This window comes from Amphiprion ocellaris, chromosome 14 (genome assembly GCF_022539595.1).
Source record: "Amphiprion ocellaris isolate individual 3 ecotype Okinawa chromosome 14, ASM2253959v1, whole genome shotgun sequence".
NCBI lineage: Eukaryota > Metazoa > Chordata > Actinopteri > Pomacentridae > Amphiprion > Amphiprion ocellaris.
The window spans coordinates 26,393,093-26,409,864 of NC_072779.1; the positions used below are offsets into that span (position 1 = coordinate 26,393,093).

The 16,772-nt window shown below is 40.4% G+C and overlaps 1 protein-coding gene across 2 annotated transcripts in view; it reads left to right on the forward strand.

Annotated features, from left to right (window-relative positions):
* Window positions 1-13,870: 13,870 nt before the first annotated feature.
* The window catches only part of atp2a3 (ATPase sarcoplasmic/endoplasmic reticulum Ca2+ transporting 3), a 56,306-nt gene continuing 53,404 nt past the window's right edge, over window positions 13,871-16,772 (forward strand). For both annotated transcript variants that reach the window (XM_035945737.2, XM_023264811.3), the window contains exon 1: window positions 13,871-14,238. In XM_035945737.2, coding sequence (XP_035801630.2) covers window positions 14,121-14,238 — 118 coding nt within the window. In that variant the 5' untranslated portion in view covers window positions 13,871-14,120. The remainder of the gene's footprint in view (window positions 14,239-16,772) is intronic.

Genomic DNA, 16,772 nt, shown 5'->3' on the forward strand with positions numbered 1-16,772 from the left:
GACATCTTCTGTGTAATAGTTGCATTTTTAAATTGAAAAAACTTTTGCATGATCTATGCTTCTGGATTTTTTTCATATCTAATATTTTTAATGATGTATTTTTATGAGGCAGAGTGTTTTTATATGCATATCAGATACTGTAACTTGTTTACTGAAATATGGAAAGGGAAAAAACTACATAAAATAATAGTAATGATTGTAATTGTTTCTCAAATTATTACTGTCTTTCGCTGCACAGTAGCTCCTTCAGACATCTTGGACAAAGTATAGTGCTTAACTGCATTAGTCTTCCATAGAAATAATTAAAGCTTTCTTTTCTATCCTCTAAGGGTGCACAGTGCATCCTCCAGTATGTGTCTTTTACTTCCTGCAGGTCAATGAGTTAAACTGACAGGATAAACTTGTCGTCACAGTGTTGCACAGAATCTAATCAAACCCAGGGGAGCTCAGTCATGAAATGGATAAAACCTGCTCTCCACAGCAGCAGCACTCTGCTGACAGGGAGACAGGACTCACAGGGAGGAAGCGTGTCTCTCTCGGACTATTTGAAAAGGTCACGCATTTATTCTAAAAGAGGGAGTGTTGATATTCAAACTCAAGAGTTACTATCCATCTGTTCCACCTGACAATACTTGTCATGTCAGTCCTGAAAGACATCTCCGAGTACACACCAAACAACACCTTCTGTACTTTCACTGGGGAGGGATGTTCCTTCATCAAGGGCTGCACACTTTGCTGCCAGAGCTTCTGCCATTGAGGCGCTGATGCTCTGCTTTGCTTTGTTACTCTGTACACTGATGAGGAGATGATGAATAGAAGAGGTGCTGACAGAGAAGAGCCATCTGTCCCTCATTAAAAATGGTGGCAGGGAGGGGAGAGTCGGGTCACCGCTGGACACAGCAGCCCTAATGCAGAGCAGCATACATAGACACTGAGAGAGAAACATCTCCCCTGGGATACAAGATCAAGGATGACTCCCTGTCTGCCATAGTAACTTTGAGAGCAGAAAGACTAATAAGAGTTGTTTCCTTGTTAGGAAGCTCGAGCAGTTAGTGACTGGAGGTCTGTGAACATGCCCTGAGTCTTGTCTTACAGGAAGACATCTTTGATTTGCATCTCGTATAAGCTGTAAACTAAATCTACACTTTGGTAAAGCATCTGCTATGGTGATTTGGCAGCTTTTATTCGAATGCTAGCCTATGTGAATGTTTTTATTGTACAATCCAGGGCTACAATTGACTATTACCGGTAAAATGAGTGGCTACCTGAAATTATAGAGCCTGTAACTGATATTTTATGATAGAATGAATCAAATGACCAATATGAAATGTGCTGATTGTTATGATGAACCTACAGAAAATAATTTTACTGCACAAGAGATTCAAATCTTTCCTGCACACTATTTGACCAGCAGTAGTTTGCAAACAGATGCAGTTACAGCCTTCTTCTCCAAAAAATTACCTCATTGTACAAGTAAACTGCATTTTTAAGTATGTTTTGAGGGAAACTAGGTGAGTTTGATGATAGATCACAAATGTTTCAAATGAACATATCTTTTCCATTTATTGCATTACTTTACATTTCAGCCAACCAGTAAGATGTTACATGAGGTGGGACGCATCACCATGGCAACCCATAAAATGGAGGGGAAGCTTCAAACATGTCATATTTTAACCTAAACTATACAATTTTCCTAAACCTAACCAAGTAGCTTTGATACCTAAACTGAACAAAGCTTCTAACATGTAGGAATCATTGTGACAGGGTCAAAAAAAAAAAAAAAAGGTGTATTTTTCTACACCTAACCACGTAGATTTGGTGCCTGAACCTGAACAAGCAATGAGTGAAAAATAAAACCTTAGAATGAAGGTCACAGCACAAACCCTGGTCCTCTGGGTGAGAGGCCTGTTGCTGACTTATTCCACTTTCTTGTTGATCCTCACACAGACACCTGATTAATGCACGGTTGCTGTTTTACACTACATTTAGTCCATGGGAGTCTGCCAGGAGGACTCCATTCCATACAAGTGCAATAGGCCATATTCCATTCATGCACACTACAGCCCTAGTGATGTAAATTTTGGACTGCATGTGCACTTTTGCAGACTTTTTGAAATTTAGTCTTCTGTACTCAGGGATTCAAAAATTGTGACAATCACCTTATTTGGACTTTCACTTTGGACCAACTCTTCCAAGCTGGAAGCCTTTCCTTCCCACAGGTACATAATTGCTGCTATTATAATGCTTTTCCAGCATGCTGGAGTCTGCTTGGAAGAATCCATTCTGTACATGTGCAATAGGTCATATTTACATACATTTACATACTCTGTGCATGCACACTACTGATGACCACACGGACCATCGTCTATGTAATATAACTTCCAAAAACATAAATTATGGGCTGCACCTGTGTCTAAGTCTGGCAGAGTCCGATGGACTTAGGGAGATGGTTAAATTTACATCATACTACCCTCACGGACACAGAAAATACACTGGCTTTATATTTCAGGGAGAAGAAATTACTCCATATCTGAATGGCATCAATGTGATTGACAGAGAACGTTTTCTTCTCTTGTTTTTTAGTAAAGAGAGAAAGGACTCAAATTTGACAGAGGATGGCACGTGCAAGGAGCCCAAACCAAACTCTCTCCAGTCACCTTCAGTGGATCTGATGTTGAAATATTGTCAGCAGCCCTCAGCACACTCATTCAGTGGGATCTTACATTATTACTTTCTGTATTGCCTGCTTCTCTCCGGCCACCCCTCCCTCCACCACGCCATCTATCTCCCAGGTCACTGATTGGTAATTGGAACTGTCTGACAGCAAGTGATAGCCTCTGCTGCTGTTGTGCTCTGTCTGATGTGATGCAAAGAAGCGTGCTCATTAGTCATTTACATAAAAGCCTTTGGAGGGACTGAACGGCCCGGCACCTGATTTTCTTTAAAGGCCCAGTCTGTCCTTGGTGGTGATCAGCGTGGAATAAAGATTAGAGCAGGCAGGGGACCAACGCCAGAGCAGGACTGACTTTCAAGAAACAAACATATCGAAAGAGGTGATTGTTCAAAGCAACACTTCTACAGAAAGTCTTACTTTTCATAACCAATCACAGAGGTGGGCATCGCCATCAGTTCTGACATTGAAATGATGACACCTTTCAAAGCACACAGGCTGACTTCTGAACAAGTTCTGTCTGCATATTTACACCAGCTGCTGTAATGTCAAGTCAGATACCCAAAGTTCTGAAACCTCTGCGCTTGTTGACAGCATTTCATGCTGGAGTTAATTGGTGTAGATGACCTGTCAAAGTGGCAGCTTCTGGCTATTGCTGAAGAGCTCAAGAGGAGATGGAAGGAGCCCTGTGAGGTTGATGATCATCAGTGCTATTATTAGTGTGCTTGAAGACAAGCTACAAGAGCAAATCCAGAATACAAAATGCAATCCATCACCTTTATATGACAATAGCACCAACATTCATTATTCGGCATTGTCCTTCGTTTGCCTGAGGATAGTTCAGCTTATTGTGTTTCTGAAGCACAGCAGTCCATTTTTCTTGTGTCTGAATGTGTGCAACTGTTGACATACAGCTCTGTAGTCTTACAGTGATTGAAAAGGCTTCAAGAAGATTTAGCCCTGATGCAGTATGGTTTCACATCGTTTGGTTTCAGATTGGTTAATAAAATTATAAAAATTAAGAGCATCTCATTGTTAACAAAATTTGCATGCACAAAGTTACTCTCCCATTTGTCATTACTGGGATCACCCCAAAGCTGTACATCTTTGTGGCATAAGGAAATTACATTCTCTGGGTTTTTGGCCTCTAATAAAGATTAAAAGCTGCTCAGATTCACAGCTATGGATTGAAAAATTTGTTCCCAGTTCATCATACTGTAATGTGCCCAGAGTGAGTTGCAACAGAGGTGAGATGATTTTAATAAGCTTGGGTGTCCTGACAAAACATTGATTTCATGGGCAAAAAACAAGAGGCAACATTGTCAGTTATCAGGTTCACAAAGATGAGCATGTACACTATTCATCCTTATGTGAAAGTGAAGAAACTTTCTTTTTTTCTGTAAGTGACTAAAATATAGATTAGAGACATATTAAAGGAAAAAAAGCAGCATAAAATGTCTTATTAAGTTTTCAGGTGACCACGTGAAATCTGAACAACTTCAGCGCTCCTTGGCATTGATTCTCCAAGTCTCTTAACTCTACTGGAAGGATGAACACCTTTCTTCCAAAGCTATTCACTCATTTGGTGTTTTGATGATGGTGGTGTAGAGTGCTGACCAACACATGGGAAAAAATCTCCCAGAGGTGTTCAGCTGGGTTGAGATCTGGTGACTGTAAAGGCCATAACTTCTGATTCATATCATTTTCATCAAACCATTCACTGAACCTTGGGGGGTGGATGGGAATGTCATCCTTGAAAAGACCACTCCCATTATGATAGAAATGTCTCTTCATGTAAAGAATTTGCATCTTCCCTCTACTGGGACCAGTGGAACCAAACCATACCAGCAAATTGCTTCCCACAGCATAACAGAGCCCCCAGATCTCCTCGCTATGGGTTCAGGATTTTCCTTTACGTTGTCATCTGTCCCTATGTCCTCTAATACATGGTTCTTTATTTGTGCTCTTTTTCATTCAAATGCATAACAATGACCAGAGTCTTTTAAGAGCTGTTTGGCGGTGATTTAACATGGTGCTTCAGAGACCAGTAATTTGATTGTGGGCTGACTGGATAGTGGGCTGAGCTCTGAGGCAGAGATGCAAGAATAATGACCCTGTAATATAGATGTCAGCTTCTTTTCTTTGATGATGCCAAAGCACTGCAATAAACCATTTTAAAGGACTACAGCAAAAAAAAAAAAATCTGTTTATTGCTTATTTTGTTTGACAAGCATTCAAGAAGTGAGAAATATTCCATCAACAAAGACTAAACACAAGATAATCAAAATCTCACATTGTGAAAAATGACTTCATTACAGTAATTAACACCAGCTGATCACTAGTTGAATTTGAGATTTTTAGGTCAGGTGTTTGACAGTCAACCATGTCTTTTATTACAAACAAGTGATCTGATGCTGGTGAAAAGCTGTGAGTGCAGTATCTACTCTGCTTCTGTGTGTGGCACCAAATGCACAGCACAGACCTGCACTGGGCTGCCTATTAAACACACATCATTGGTAATTGCTTCATATGCCGCATTTGATTCCATCACAGATGGACTGATTGACAGGATGAGCCCCGTCATTGCATGGTGACTCATCCTGTCCAAAAAAGATTGAGCAGCAAACAGCATGCCTGCCTGCCTGATTGTGGTGGTGATCATGATGATGATGTGTGTGATGCTGTATTAAAATGTTGACTTGAGGGAGGAAATGAATTGTGACAAATGTAGAAAGTGAACTTTCAAAGGCTGTGTGGTTTAATTACATCACACACAAATATCAACATTAATAATTGGCCAATATATTCGCTCTGATTATTTCAAATGGTTTATTTGGGCGATATTGGAGGGAGTAAAAATGACTAATAGAAGCCACGCTGAAACAGCCTCCATGGAGTTTAACATGCAATTTGAGTTTAATGCTCTTTAACGTCACTGGTGTCCTTTGAAACACTAAAATATATGGACCGAGAGACAAACTTAACTCTAAACACATCTGATTGATTGGTTTCAAATAACTTGGTGGTGTCAAATCGAGTGAAATTGTAACGTTGAAGGAAGCATGAACACATACATTGCTGACTTAAAAGTAAAAAGTTAAACTTGTAAGTCTACAAAATGTACCATTTAGAGGTTTTGCCATTAGTTTATTGAAGCAAATCTCAGCCAGTCTTACCAAGCTTTAGATAAATATTGTATTACTGTGTAAATTACATTACTGTGTCACTTTCCTGACTTTTGTTGTGTACCATTATCTTGTTATTACCCCTTGTAGCCACAGTGCACTACTGTTTATCAAAGGTTGCATAGCCTAATTTTACAGATGCAACTCATGTGAAGTTACTTTGACATCTTAATTTTTTGAGTATTCAGTCTTGTCTGCCAAATTTTTTGAAAAGCGTACAATGTGAATGTTAGGCAGTGATTGTATTCCAGCCGCAGTAATATGATGCGTTTGTATGTTCATGAAGTATTAGATTGTAGACTTCAGGGAAGCAATTGCTTGAAAGTAAAATATCTTTAGAGGAAATCTTCAAAGCTCTTTAATCAGACACATCCATACAACACTGATTCTGAGCATCAAAGTATGTTTAGAGTTGTATGAAGCCTTTCATGGCTTTAAAGAAAGTCTAATTAATTGCCTTAGAAGACATCACTCGATTCAGCACCAGTTGGATTCATAGACTGTATATAAAAAATGGATCTAGCCTCTGGGTCAGGAAAGCTAACATGGATGTGGCTTAAACTTGCATTTTTTTTTTCAAACAGCAAGCAGGGGGCGCCTACTTTGGTTGCAGAAAGAAGTCTGATTGTATGAAGGTTTATGAGAAATTGAACTTACCTCTCACTCGATTTGTTGTTTCAGTCAACATTTTCCTGGTGAGATTATGGTCTCAAATCACTAATTTCCTTCCAGCACGATGCTCATTTTGTAAATTATGGTTCCATTCAGAGCAAAATAGACAATAAAGCAGGGTTAGTTTTAGCAATGTATCAGTGTGTATCAGTGTGTCCTCAGGTTGTTAATCAGATCCTCATTACATCAAGGCTTCAAAACATAGTCCACAAAACAACGGTAACACCATGGTTGATATGTCGATCATTTATATGCAGTCTGTGATTGGAAAATGGAGTTAGAAAGCCCTCTGTGGCGCATCCTTCATGTCTGCTCGGACAAACAGCTTCAGACTGTATTAACCCATGGACAATATATAAAAGATAGACATAGTAGTATAGTATGACGTATTTGCACTTTTTGTATTTGCACTTAGCACGTTACTTAATTGTGTTGTTTCTTTCTCTTCATTCAATCTTTTATTCTTATTGTCTTACTTGTTTTACATATATATATATATATATATATATATATATATATATATATATATATATATATATATATATATATATTATGTGTCAGTTTTCCAGTTATGGGCCTGAAGTCCCATGTTGAGGCCGGTTTACCATCGGAGTGGATGCTATAATATATATATATATATATATATATATATATATATATATATATATATATATATATATATATATATATATATATATATATATATATATATATATATATATATATTTTTTTTTTTTTTTTTTTTTTTATATACCTTCTAGATAAGGTTGGGGAAATGGAGATTGGGGCAGGTGCAGAGCTAGCAACAGCAGCAGCAGTTTTTTTCTTTCTTTTTTTCTTCCCCCCCATCAAACGTGTTTTATACAAGGTATATATATATATATTTTTTTTTTTTTTGAATTAATTAATTAATTTATTTTTTTATATATATATATATATATATCCATCCATCCATTATCTATACACCGCTTAATCCTCACTAGGGTCGCGGGGGGGGCTGGAGCCTATCCCAGCTGACTCGGGCGAAGGCAGGGGACACCCTAGACAGGTCGCCAGTCTGTCGCAGGGCTACATATATAAACAAACAAGCACTCTCACATTCACACCTACGAGCAATTTAGAGTAATCAATTAACCTCAGCATATTTTTGGACTGTGGGAGGAAGCCGGAGTACCCGGAGAAAACCCACGCATGCACAGGGAGAACATGCAAACTCCATGCAGAAAGATCCCGGGAAAGCCGGGACGCGAACCAGGGATCTTCTCGCTGCAAGGCGAAAGTGCTAACCACTACGCCACTGTGCAGCCCTATATATATATATATATATATATATATATATATATATATATATATATATATATATATACTGTGTCTGCTGTTGGTATTTCTTTTTATCTGTGATTTCATTGCAAATAATGACACAACTTGTTAAATTATGTCTTATTGAATCTGTTAAGTAACATGTTCACATTTAAAATCTTTGCATCTGTAGCAGATCTGCACTTTGGGAAATGTGTGATGACTTTGTGGCGTAAAATAGAAGCTGGGTGCAATGCATCCAGGTTTCTGCAAGAGTAGATAGTGTTTTGTTATCTGTGCATCCATCCTGAATATGACACAGATATACAATATGTCTTTCTTTTGCTCTTAGAGATTCATGTCTTCTTTACACTGTACTGCTATTTAAAATATCATTCAAGACTTGGATTTAAAATATTCAGTTCTTGTTAAGATGGCATTAAGGCAGACATTTGTCCCCAGACATAAAACATTCCCCATTTTTTCTTGGGGCTGACAAACAGCGAAGCATCCTGCTGCACCAGACTGTAAAATGATGACTTTCTCACATATGTGCAGAACCCCCAAAGGAGAAACAGGTGAAAGAGAATGGGGGGAAAGAGGAGAGAGGTTTATTAATGGCAATGTGGCTGGGCGGGGTTGACTTGCTGCTTAGGCTGCTTGTCAGGTACAGCTGCTCCAGACTATTGGCGACTCACATCACCATCATCTCCTTGATTCAAAGTCAATGGCAGCAGCAGCTGTTTGTTCCCAAGTCTGCAGCACCGGCAGCAGAACTCCATGAAAAACATCAAGACTGGCTGTTTTTCTGAGTTGAACTTAAAATAATCTTGCTGTTGTATCGAACTCTCACGTCCACAGGCACAGAGAACATCATGCCTTGTCTTAGATGGAGGTACAGTAGGTTTGTGAAACATCACGTGCAAGGTGGAGGGAAATTTCTTTTTTTTATGCTTGGGAGGCCACAGTTCATTTCCCTCATGCAAATGAATGCTGCAAGCAAAAGGGGAAGGCAAATGGTATTGGAAGGCTGACAGTGCTGTGTGGAAAATGTTGTATGACTGGCACTGAGGCTAGCACAGTCCCCCAGTGTGTGCCACAGAAGGGAAAGAGGGAGCGAGCCAAAGAGGGGGGTCAGGGTGGGGATTTCCTTTTCATAAGAGCTTTGGCATTGAAGGGGTTCTCTTGAAATGTATGTCACTGTGAGGACTAATGCAAAGTTTTTAGCTCACACAAACACAAGTTTATGGAGAACTTCATACCATAAGTCAATACTGCTGATGACTAACCAGAATCGCACTCCTTGACTGTGCATGTGAGTGGGCAGTGAGCAGCATAAGTGGAACTTGTGGATGTAGCCTCGATTGTCTGCTAGGGATCTGTCCTAGTGAGGTCTGCTTTTTAAAGTAGAAATCTTTGAATCTGAATATTGAAGGAGAGGCAAAGACAGAACCTCTAAAGCAAGCGAGAGGGCACTTGTAGACACTTAGCATCTAAGAACTTCATGTAGCCAGCTACCATCCTCCAGACGGCAGTTCTGGAAGTTACGTAAGTTCCAGATATAAATACACTTTTTTTTTTGCTGTGAGAGAAGAGGCCAGCTGTGAGCAGGGACAGAATTGGAGCACCCTGTTCCTTTTATACTTTGTGCCCAACCAGGTCCCAGTCCAGCTCCTGTGATCTCCAACAGTAGACCCATTTCAGAGTCCGCATACTGTGGGGAGATAGTGCTGCAGTAACCTTACACTTAGGATAAAGTGATGGAAGGGAAATCTGGAACACCGTTTTCCCTGCTTGTGTTCAGCTGGCTGATTCCTCCCTAGTCGACCATGAATGGGTAAATTCATCAAGCTTCTGGCATAGCATCAATAAACTGCTGATTTCCCCCAAAAGTGCCAACTTACAGGCGCTTCACATTCAGACAGTGCAGAGCAGTGTAAACAGTAAGAAGTAAATGGAGGTTTGTAATTGATTGAGGCAAGCTGATGAGGTATCATTCAGCAGGTTCAACCAATGAGATACCAGTCGAGGGAGAACAGGCACTAAAGGGCAGGAGAGTTGTAAGTTACAGTCACACCCACTGTGCATGTTATATGAGGTCACCTTTACTGTTTTCCAGGAAACGACAGGTTTCCAGGAAGTTCAAGTCCCCAAAGGGGCTTAGTAAATGAGATGCAAAATAATTTTCTGTGCACACAGAGAGTAGTCTTGCACTTTTTTCTGATGCAGTGAGGATCCAATTATGACAGAATATAAGTGATGCCTGGATTCACATGGAATGAATGTTTTGATGTGTTGTGCTGTAAGTTTATGTGTGTCTGGTTGAAATAGTCAGCTGCAGTGGACCAAAGAATGTGATTTGGACCAAAATAGATAAGGAAAATGATTTAATGCTGTAAGTAATTTGCCACAAATGATGGATTCATAAAAATGAATCATTTTAGCCCCAGGGTGCAACACTTGTGATGGCTGGGGGAAGATAAACTATCATAACAACTTTGGGCAATATTTTGCCACTAGGGTTAGGGTTAGGGTTAGATAGCACATTTTGTAAGCTGTGATATTTAACAAGAAGTCAAAGAATCTAAATATCACAAAAAGCAACAACTGGAGACTAGAAAAAGACGTGTCTAATTGTTTTTGTCTTTTGTGCCTCATTAATCATCTCACGACTCCTCAGGTGTTGAGATCCACTGTGATCTTCAACCCACTGAAGGGGCCTCAAGCTGTAGGCTGGAAACCCCTGAACCAGTCTACCAAACTGTACATAAAGTAAACTGACTGAAACTGCGTGAGCTACAACCAAAATGGTACTTACAATATACATTGATATTAATTTTAGTTATCAACTGATGCCATGTATAATAATGTATAATAATGTATCAATCAAGGAGGCACAGATATCTGTAGTTTTAATTACCATAAGTAAACTTTTGAATTCAAAACTGTATTGAATGTCAGTCAAAACCTGGGAGGAGATGCTAAGAGGAAGACTCTATGATCCGGCTGGATTTCATCACCCAGATGTTAGGTCAAATCAGGACGGACAAGGCATAGTAGGAGTCTGAAACACACACTGAACATCGCTTCATCTGAGAACTTTCACGAATACCACAGCTCAATATAACTTTTTAAAACAATTTGATAACTTTTCAGTACTATTCTTCACAGAACTGTTAAATGAAATGACAGCTGTCAATGTTTACAAGATAGACCTATATCACTGTGGACGGGGAGGATGAATGAGTGGGATTTATAGGTGTGTGTGTGTGTGTGTGTGTGTGTGTGTGTGTGTGCGTGTGCGCGTGTGCGTGCATGAGTGTCTGAAGCTGTTTAGTTAGCGGGACTGTGTGCCTTTTGTCTGATGTCTCCCTCTCTGATGCATGGTCAGTGTGTCTATTTGGTGCTGTTTTTATCATAATGTAATTATCACTGATACCTGTAAGAAATGTAAACTGCAAATTGTTGGCTTTGCAGTTTACACTGCATGAGCTACAACACTAAAATGGTACTTACAATATACATTAATATTAATGTTTAATTATCAACTGATATCATGTATAATAATGTATAATAATGTATCAATCAAGGAGACACAGATATCTGTAGTTTTACTTACCATAAGTAAACTTTTGAATTCAAAACTGTATTAAGAACATTTTTTCTTGTATTGTTACAGTGTTTCACAGACCATTATTTTCAGTAATAATATTTTGATTGGTCAATTCTATACTTTTTTAACTTTACATATATGCAATGACTCCTGTTTAGAAATCATATTGTTCAGTCTCTCATATTTTGCTAATGTAAAGCCTGCTGCCAGAAATTTGGAGGTAGTAATTGATTCTTATCTAACCTTTGAGCCACAGATCAAAAAAGTGGTCCAGTCCTACTTCCTTCAGTTAAGAGCCATCTCCAAAATAAAATTGATGTTCTCATATTCCACTTCAGAATGCAGCAGCTCAGCTCCTTACTGGTTTTAAACATCCCAACACCTCAGTTCTGACTTCTCCTGTTCGTTTTAGAAATGATGATAAGATCATACTGATCACCTTTAAAGCTCATCTGTATTTGGTTACAGGCTACATAGCAGAAATGTTGACCTCATAGGAGCCATCTCAGAGCTTTAGATCCTTAGGTGGGGCCTCTGGCTGTTTCAATGCCGAGGCTTAAATCTGAAATCTAAAGGGGGCATCAGGGACCCTGAGCTTTGGAATGACCTGCCTGAGGAGCTAAGGCTGCATAATCAATTACTTTTAAATTACTTGTTTAAACCCATTTTTATGAACTAGCTTTTATATGATGCCATCTCTTTATTGCTTATTTATATGTTTAGTAGTTAAGATTTTATTGCTTTTATATACTACCGTTCAAAGGTTTGGGGTCACCCAGGCAATTTCATGTTTTCCATGAAAACTCACACTTTCATTCATGTGCTAACATAATTGCACAAGGGTTTTCTAATCATCAATTGTGTTCTTAAATGCTGCTAGCAAACATAGGTTGCTATGTTAAATTCTAGGTATCCTACTTTTGCTTGTTCGGTCAAAGCACTTTGTACTTCAGCTCATTTTCCCTGCAGATGAACTGTCCTCTCACTGGACTTCCTGAGTTCAGACCCTGCATCTACAAACATCCTCTGAGTCAGTGGCATTCAACCTTGGTCCTGAGAACTCAAAGGATGTTTCTCAGTACCAGCACAGCCAAGAATGGACTTGAGAAGGACGCTCTTGCCAGTCCCCTTGAGAGAACAGCCTGGCTACATCGCAAGGCTGTAGAACACAGCTGTCAGAGTTTGAGACATTGTGCAGCTCAAAATGCAACTTAGTGACAGGCAGTGACAAACTATATTTATTTTGCGGTTTGACAACTCATATTCTATTAATTTTTGTTATTTTGGTATATGCTAACTGTTCCTATTGAATTTTCCTGTTTACAAAAGTGTTTATCTTGCAAATAAATACAATAAACATGAGAAAACACAACAGAAACTATTTATGTTACTGTCCCTGATCTTACAGCAGTTACAGCATCAAGCCTCCTCTCCACAAATGTCTACGCCTTGTTTCCAATTATCTGCAGCTTGAAGAAAATATATCAAGCTTTAGCAATTACTGTTTGCTGTTCATGGCTTCAGTATCTTTAGTTCAGTACACAAATACAGCAATAATTGGGAATAAGAACACAATAAACTCTGCTGTCCCTGCTGGCCATCATTCTTGTGTGACTGCCTGGGCAGTCTTAATGGTTCAAATCTCACAGATATATTTGCTCTCTCATTCTCGACTATTACAGCTAATTATTATTAAACTAGAAACAAAGCTTTGAGTTCAAGTTCCTCCACTCTTCATTTGTACATTTACTGAAAGAGTTAAGAAGTTAGAAGGGTAATTAATTGGGGATATTCAGTAATGAGTGAAACAAATGCACTAATTCAAAAAGCCATGCTGTCCATGGAAATATTTCCTTTGTGACTCTGCAGAATTGCCATCAAAATCTAATTACAGGCGATGTTTTGTCCGCTTCCCGACCGTGGTGAGGACAGCTTCTGAGTGGAAACACCCTGAAGGGTGGAGCTGCTATCTGAAAATCAGTCCGGCTCGTTTTTGTCTTGCAGCATTTCGAAGGAAAACTAAAACCGACCTAATTTACTCGATCAACATAGTCGTTGTGCAACTGGCCTCGGGGCTGCGTTCTGTTCACATTGTACACAACTAACACTCTGCGTCATAAACAGCGGCAGTTTGCATTGTATGCTGAGGGCTTTAAAACCACTGTTTGCATGTGACCCTGAAAGACACACTTTCTCCCCGTGTCAGCTGTGTTGCACTTAAACTCAAGCAGATAAATTCCCCCATCAGGAGGAATAAACGTGACAACAGACGTAAAAGTCCTGACGCTCCACAACACTAAACACTTTACGTGTCCTGATGTTTGAAGTGGCTGCGGGAGGCAGCGGCACCGTGCGCTCAGGTATGCGCAGCCAATCGGAGCGCAGGAAGGAGTGCACAACAGCGGAGAGGCGGTCCGCGCCGGCACAGACATAGCACACCTTCAGATGGAGATGAAGTAGCAACGGCAGTCGAGCAATAGTGAGACAACAGCGTCTGAACTGCGGATCGAGAGCTTTTCTTCAGGGGGGGACAGACAGGTGACATAGCAGACCGAGCCGCTTCAACGTCCATCGTTGGAAATTACTGCTAATTCACCCCCCTACACACCCCAGGTTGTCACAATAGATGGTACTCAGCTGCATGCATTTCGACCTGATCATCTAAGCCCACTCCACGAAAATGGAAAATGCGCATACTAAATCGGCGACTGAAGTTTTAGACAACTTCAGTGTGAACGAAAACACCGGCCTGACTCTGGAGCAGGTCAAAGTCGGTTTGGAGAAATATGGGCCGAACGGTGAGTAATTTTCTACATTATTTCCCTTCTTTATTTTCAGTCAGAGGTGGTGCGTATTAGAGTGTGCATCGATTCATTTGCCAGGAAACCCCTCAACTGCCGTTAGATTTCAAGCTGAGCCAGATCGTGCGCGTAAAAAGCAACCATATTCCCCGTGGCGCACAGTCAGTGGAAATAGAAGTGGCACATTCATTGATGCACATGCCTGCATTGAGTTATTCACCTCACACCGCACCGGTTAAAGTTGAGAAACGCATCTGTAAATGAGAAATACAATACAAATAAACTCATTTCATGAAGTAACGCAGCTTCCTCTTTATTCAGTCACTCCTCCGAGCTCACCTCATGTCAGGGCCACTCTAAAACTATGTCAAGTGGCTCACACAGCAGTTCCGCGCAGCCGAAAAAGCTGATATCTCATCGAAAACAAAGCGTCCCTCACTGAGTATTGACACAGTACGTGCAGCTGTGTGAGGACAGACATCCCAGGCTGTCATACACGGATCAGGAAGTGCAGAGCAGGCAGGCTACTGGGGTGGAAGAAGAAGTGCTGAAGATAATGAAACAGAAGATCTTGAACAACCTGTTTTCACTTTCAACAGTTGTGCTTTATGTGTCCTATACTTTGCAGTTCAAATTACAAGATAACAGAGAGCAGTGCCTGTGTTATTTAAAATGTACTGTTTTGGAGTGATGAAGATCACAACCAGCATGTAAAGTTGCTATTTAAGTGCCTTTTAGATGAATATAGTATTTCTGTTCAGTTGTGTGGATCATGAAGCGGCTTATACACACACACCGAGTATTTCATGCTAAGGTCGGACCTGACATCAGCACACCTTTCCCTCCTCTCCTGTCATTTGCATGTGTGGCCAAGCTGTGGAGCAGAGCGGCACATTGTGCCAAACAGTGGCCCTTTTGTTGCAGCCAGCCACTCTAGCCAGGGGCTTGTGATGACTTCATGGAAAAAAGCAACGTCTTGCCGCAGATAACATCTCTTTTGCTTTTAGCTGTGAACTTCCTGCCTTATGTGAACGCGTTGTAGATAAATACTAGAGGGAGGGAATACCCTTTTTCCATTTTGGGACTCCACTAACAACAACTAACTAACTACAACAGGGTTTATGCACTGCTTCTTTACATGCCACAGATGTTAAAAACAGCATCAGTGGGTTTACTGCTTCAGTGCATTTCTCTGCAGAGTAATGTACGGCAGCTAAAGGGCTCCTTCCCCTCTGCTCACAAACCACAAACTGTGTAGATGAGGCAAGGACTCCATGTGAGTCTTGGGGGTTTAGTTCCAGCAAGCATCCATTCAGAGCAGTTTGCAGGAGGGCGCTTACCTTGCTCCCTGACATGTGCATACTGTCTGGTTAGCAGGATCTCATTATCAGCAGGGTCATTAACCTGAAATGTTTGTCCACAAACAAGATCTCCACTGTGGGACTGAGCTCAGTGTTTGGACACAAGAGGGCAAGTAGGAGGTGAAAATGATGATCTGCTGCTCTGAGTGTCTGCATAAGAGGGCATCGACATGCTAGAAGATGTGAAAGGTTTGACTCAGACATAAGACCCGTCTGTGGGCCTGGATCTCTGGGATGGATGAGAGAGTTTAGTTGTGGCTGATTTAGTTAGTCGTCTCCTCAATTAAAATGTGATGAGAGTGTGTCTTGCCTCATTACTTCTAGAGATAATTTGGAGGTCAAAAATGGGGTGAAACCACCATGTTGTTGCATATTTTTGCCTGGTTTTGGTTTTTCCCCTCTCATGATATACATGGCAACATTCACTTGACTATAGTATCCAATAATTTGTCTTATTAGGAAGAACAACTTCAAATAATTTATTTGACTTTTTCTGGATGGATTTTTCCTTTTTATGATGTTAGGAAAACACATACAATGTTAGTTTTCAGTGCTGAGTTTATATGTAAAGACAGGTGAGAGATGTCTCTGTTTTGTGGCTTCATGTTGACGCTTTCATGTGCTGTTAAAGAGAGAACACCCTTTCAGTTGTTGATTCCTTTCTGAGATTTTGGAAAGTTAGCTTAGCCACCACATCTGGGCAGCCTTTTCTGTAGCGCTGAAAGGAGAAAGGAGGCAGCTGGCCTATTATTCACACCTTCCATTTATGGTATACTTCTCTGAGTTCATTCACAGACGCACACATCCAGCTAATTTACTGTGGAGAACTGCAAGCACCTCAATTTACAAGACAGTTTATCAATTTCATTGTGAAGTGATAGTTGGTTCTGATGTAGTGGAGGAGAGAGGAAGTCGCAAGCCTCTCTAAGACGCACGCACACACGCACACACACACACACACACACACACGCACGCATGCATGCACGCACGCACACGCATGCACGCTGTCTTGCTGTGTGTGGGTGCACTGAGGAGCTTTGTGCTGTTACAGCTTGCGGTTCTTGATGATTGTGTCCTGTGCACTCACAACCCCTATTTCAAAAGTGCGCTGCGTTCATTTTTAGAAAGTGTCAGTAAAAGGGCACATTGTTCCCGTGAGCAATCAACTTT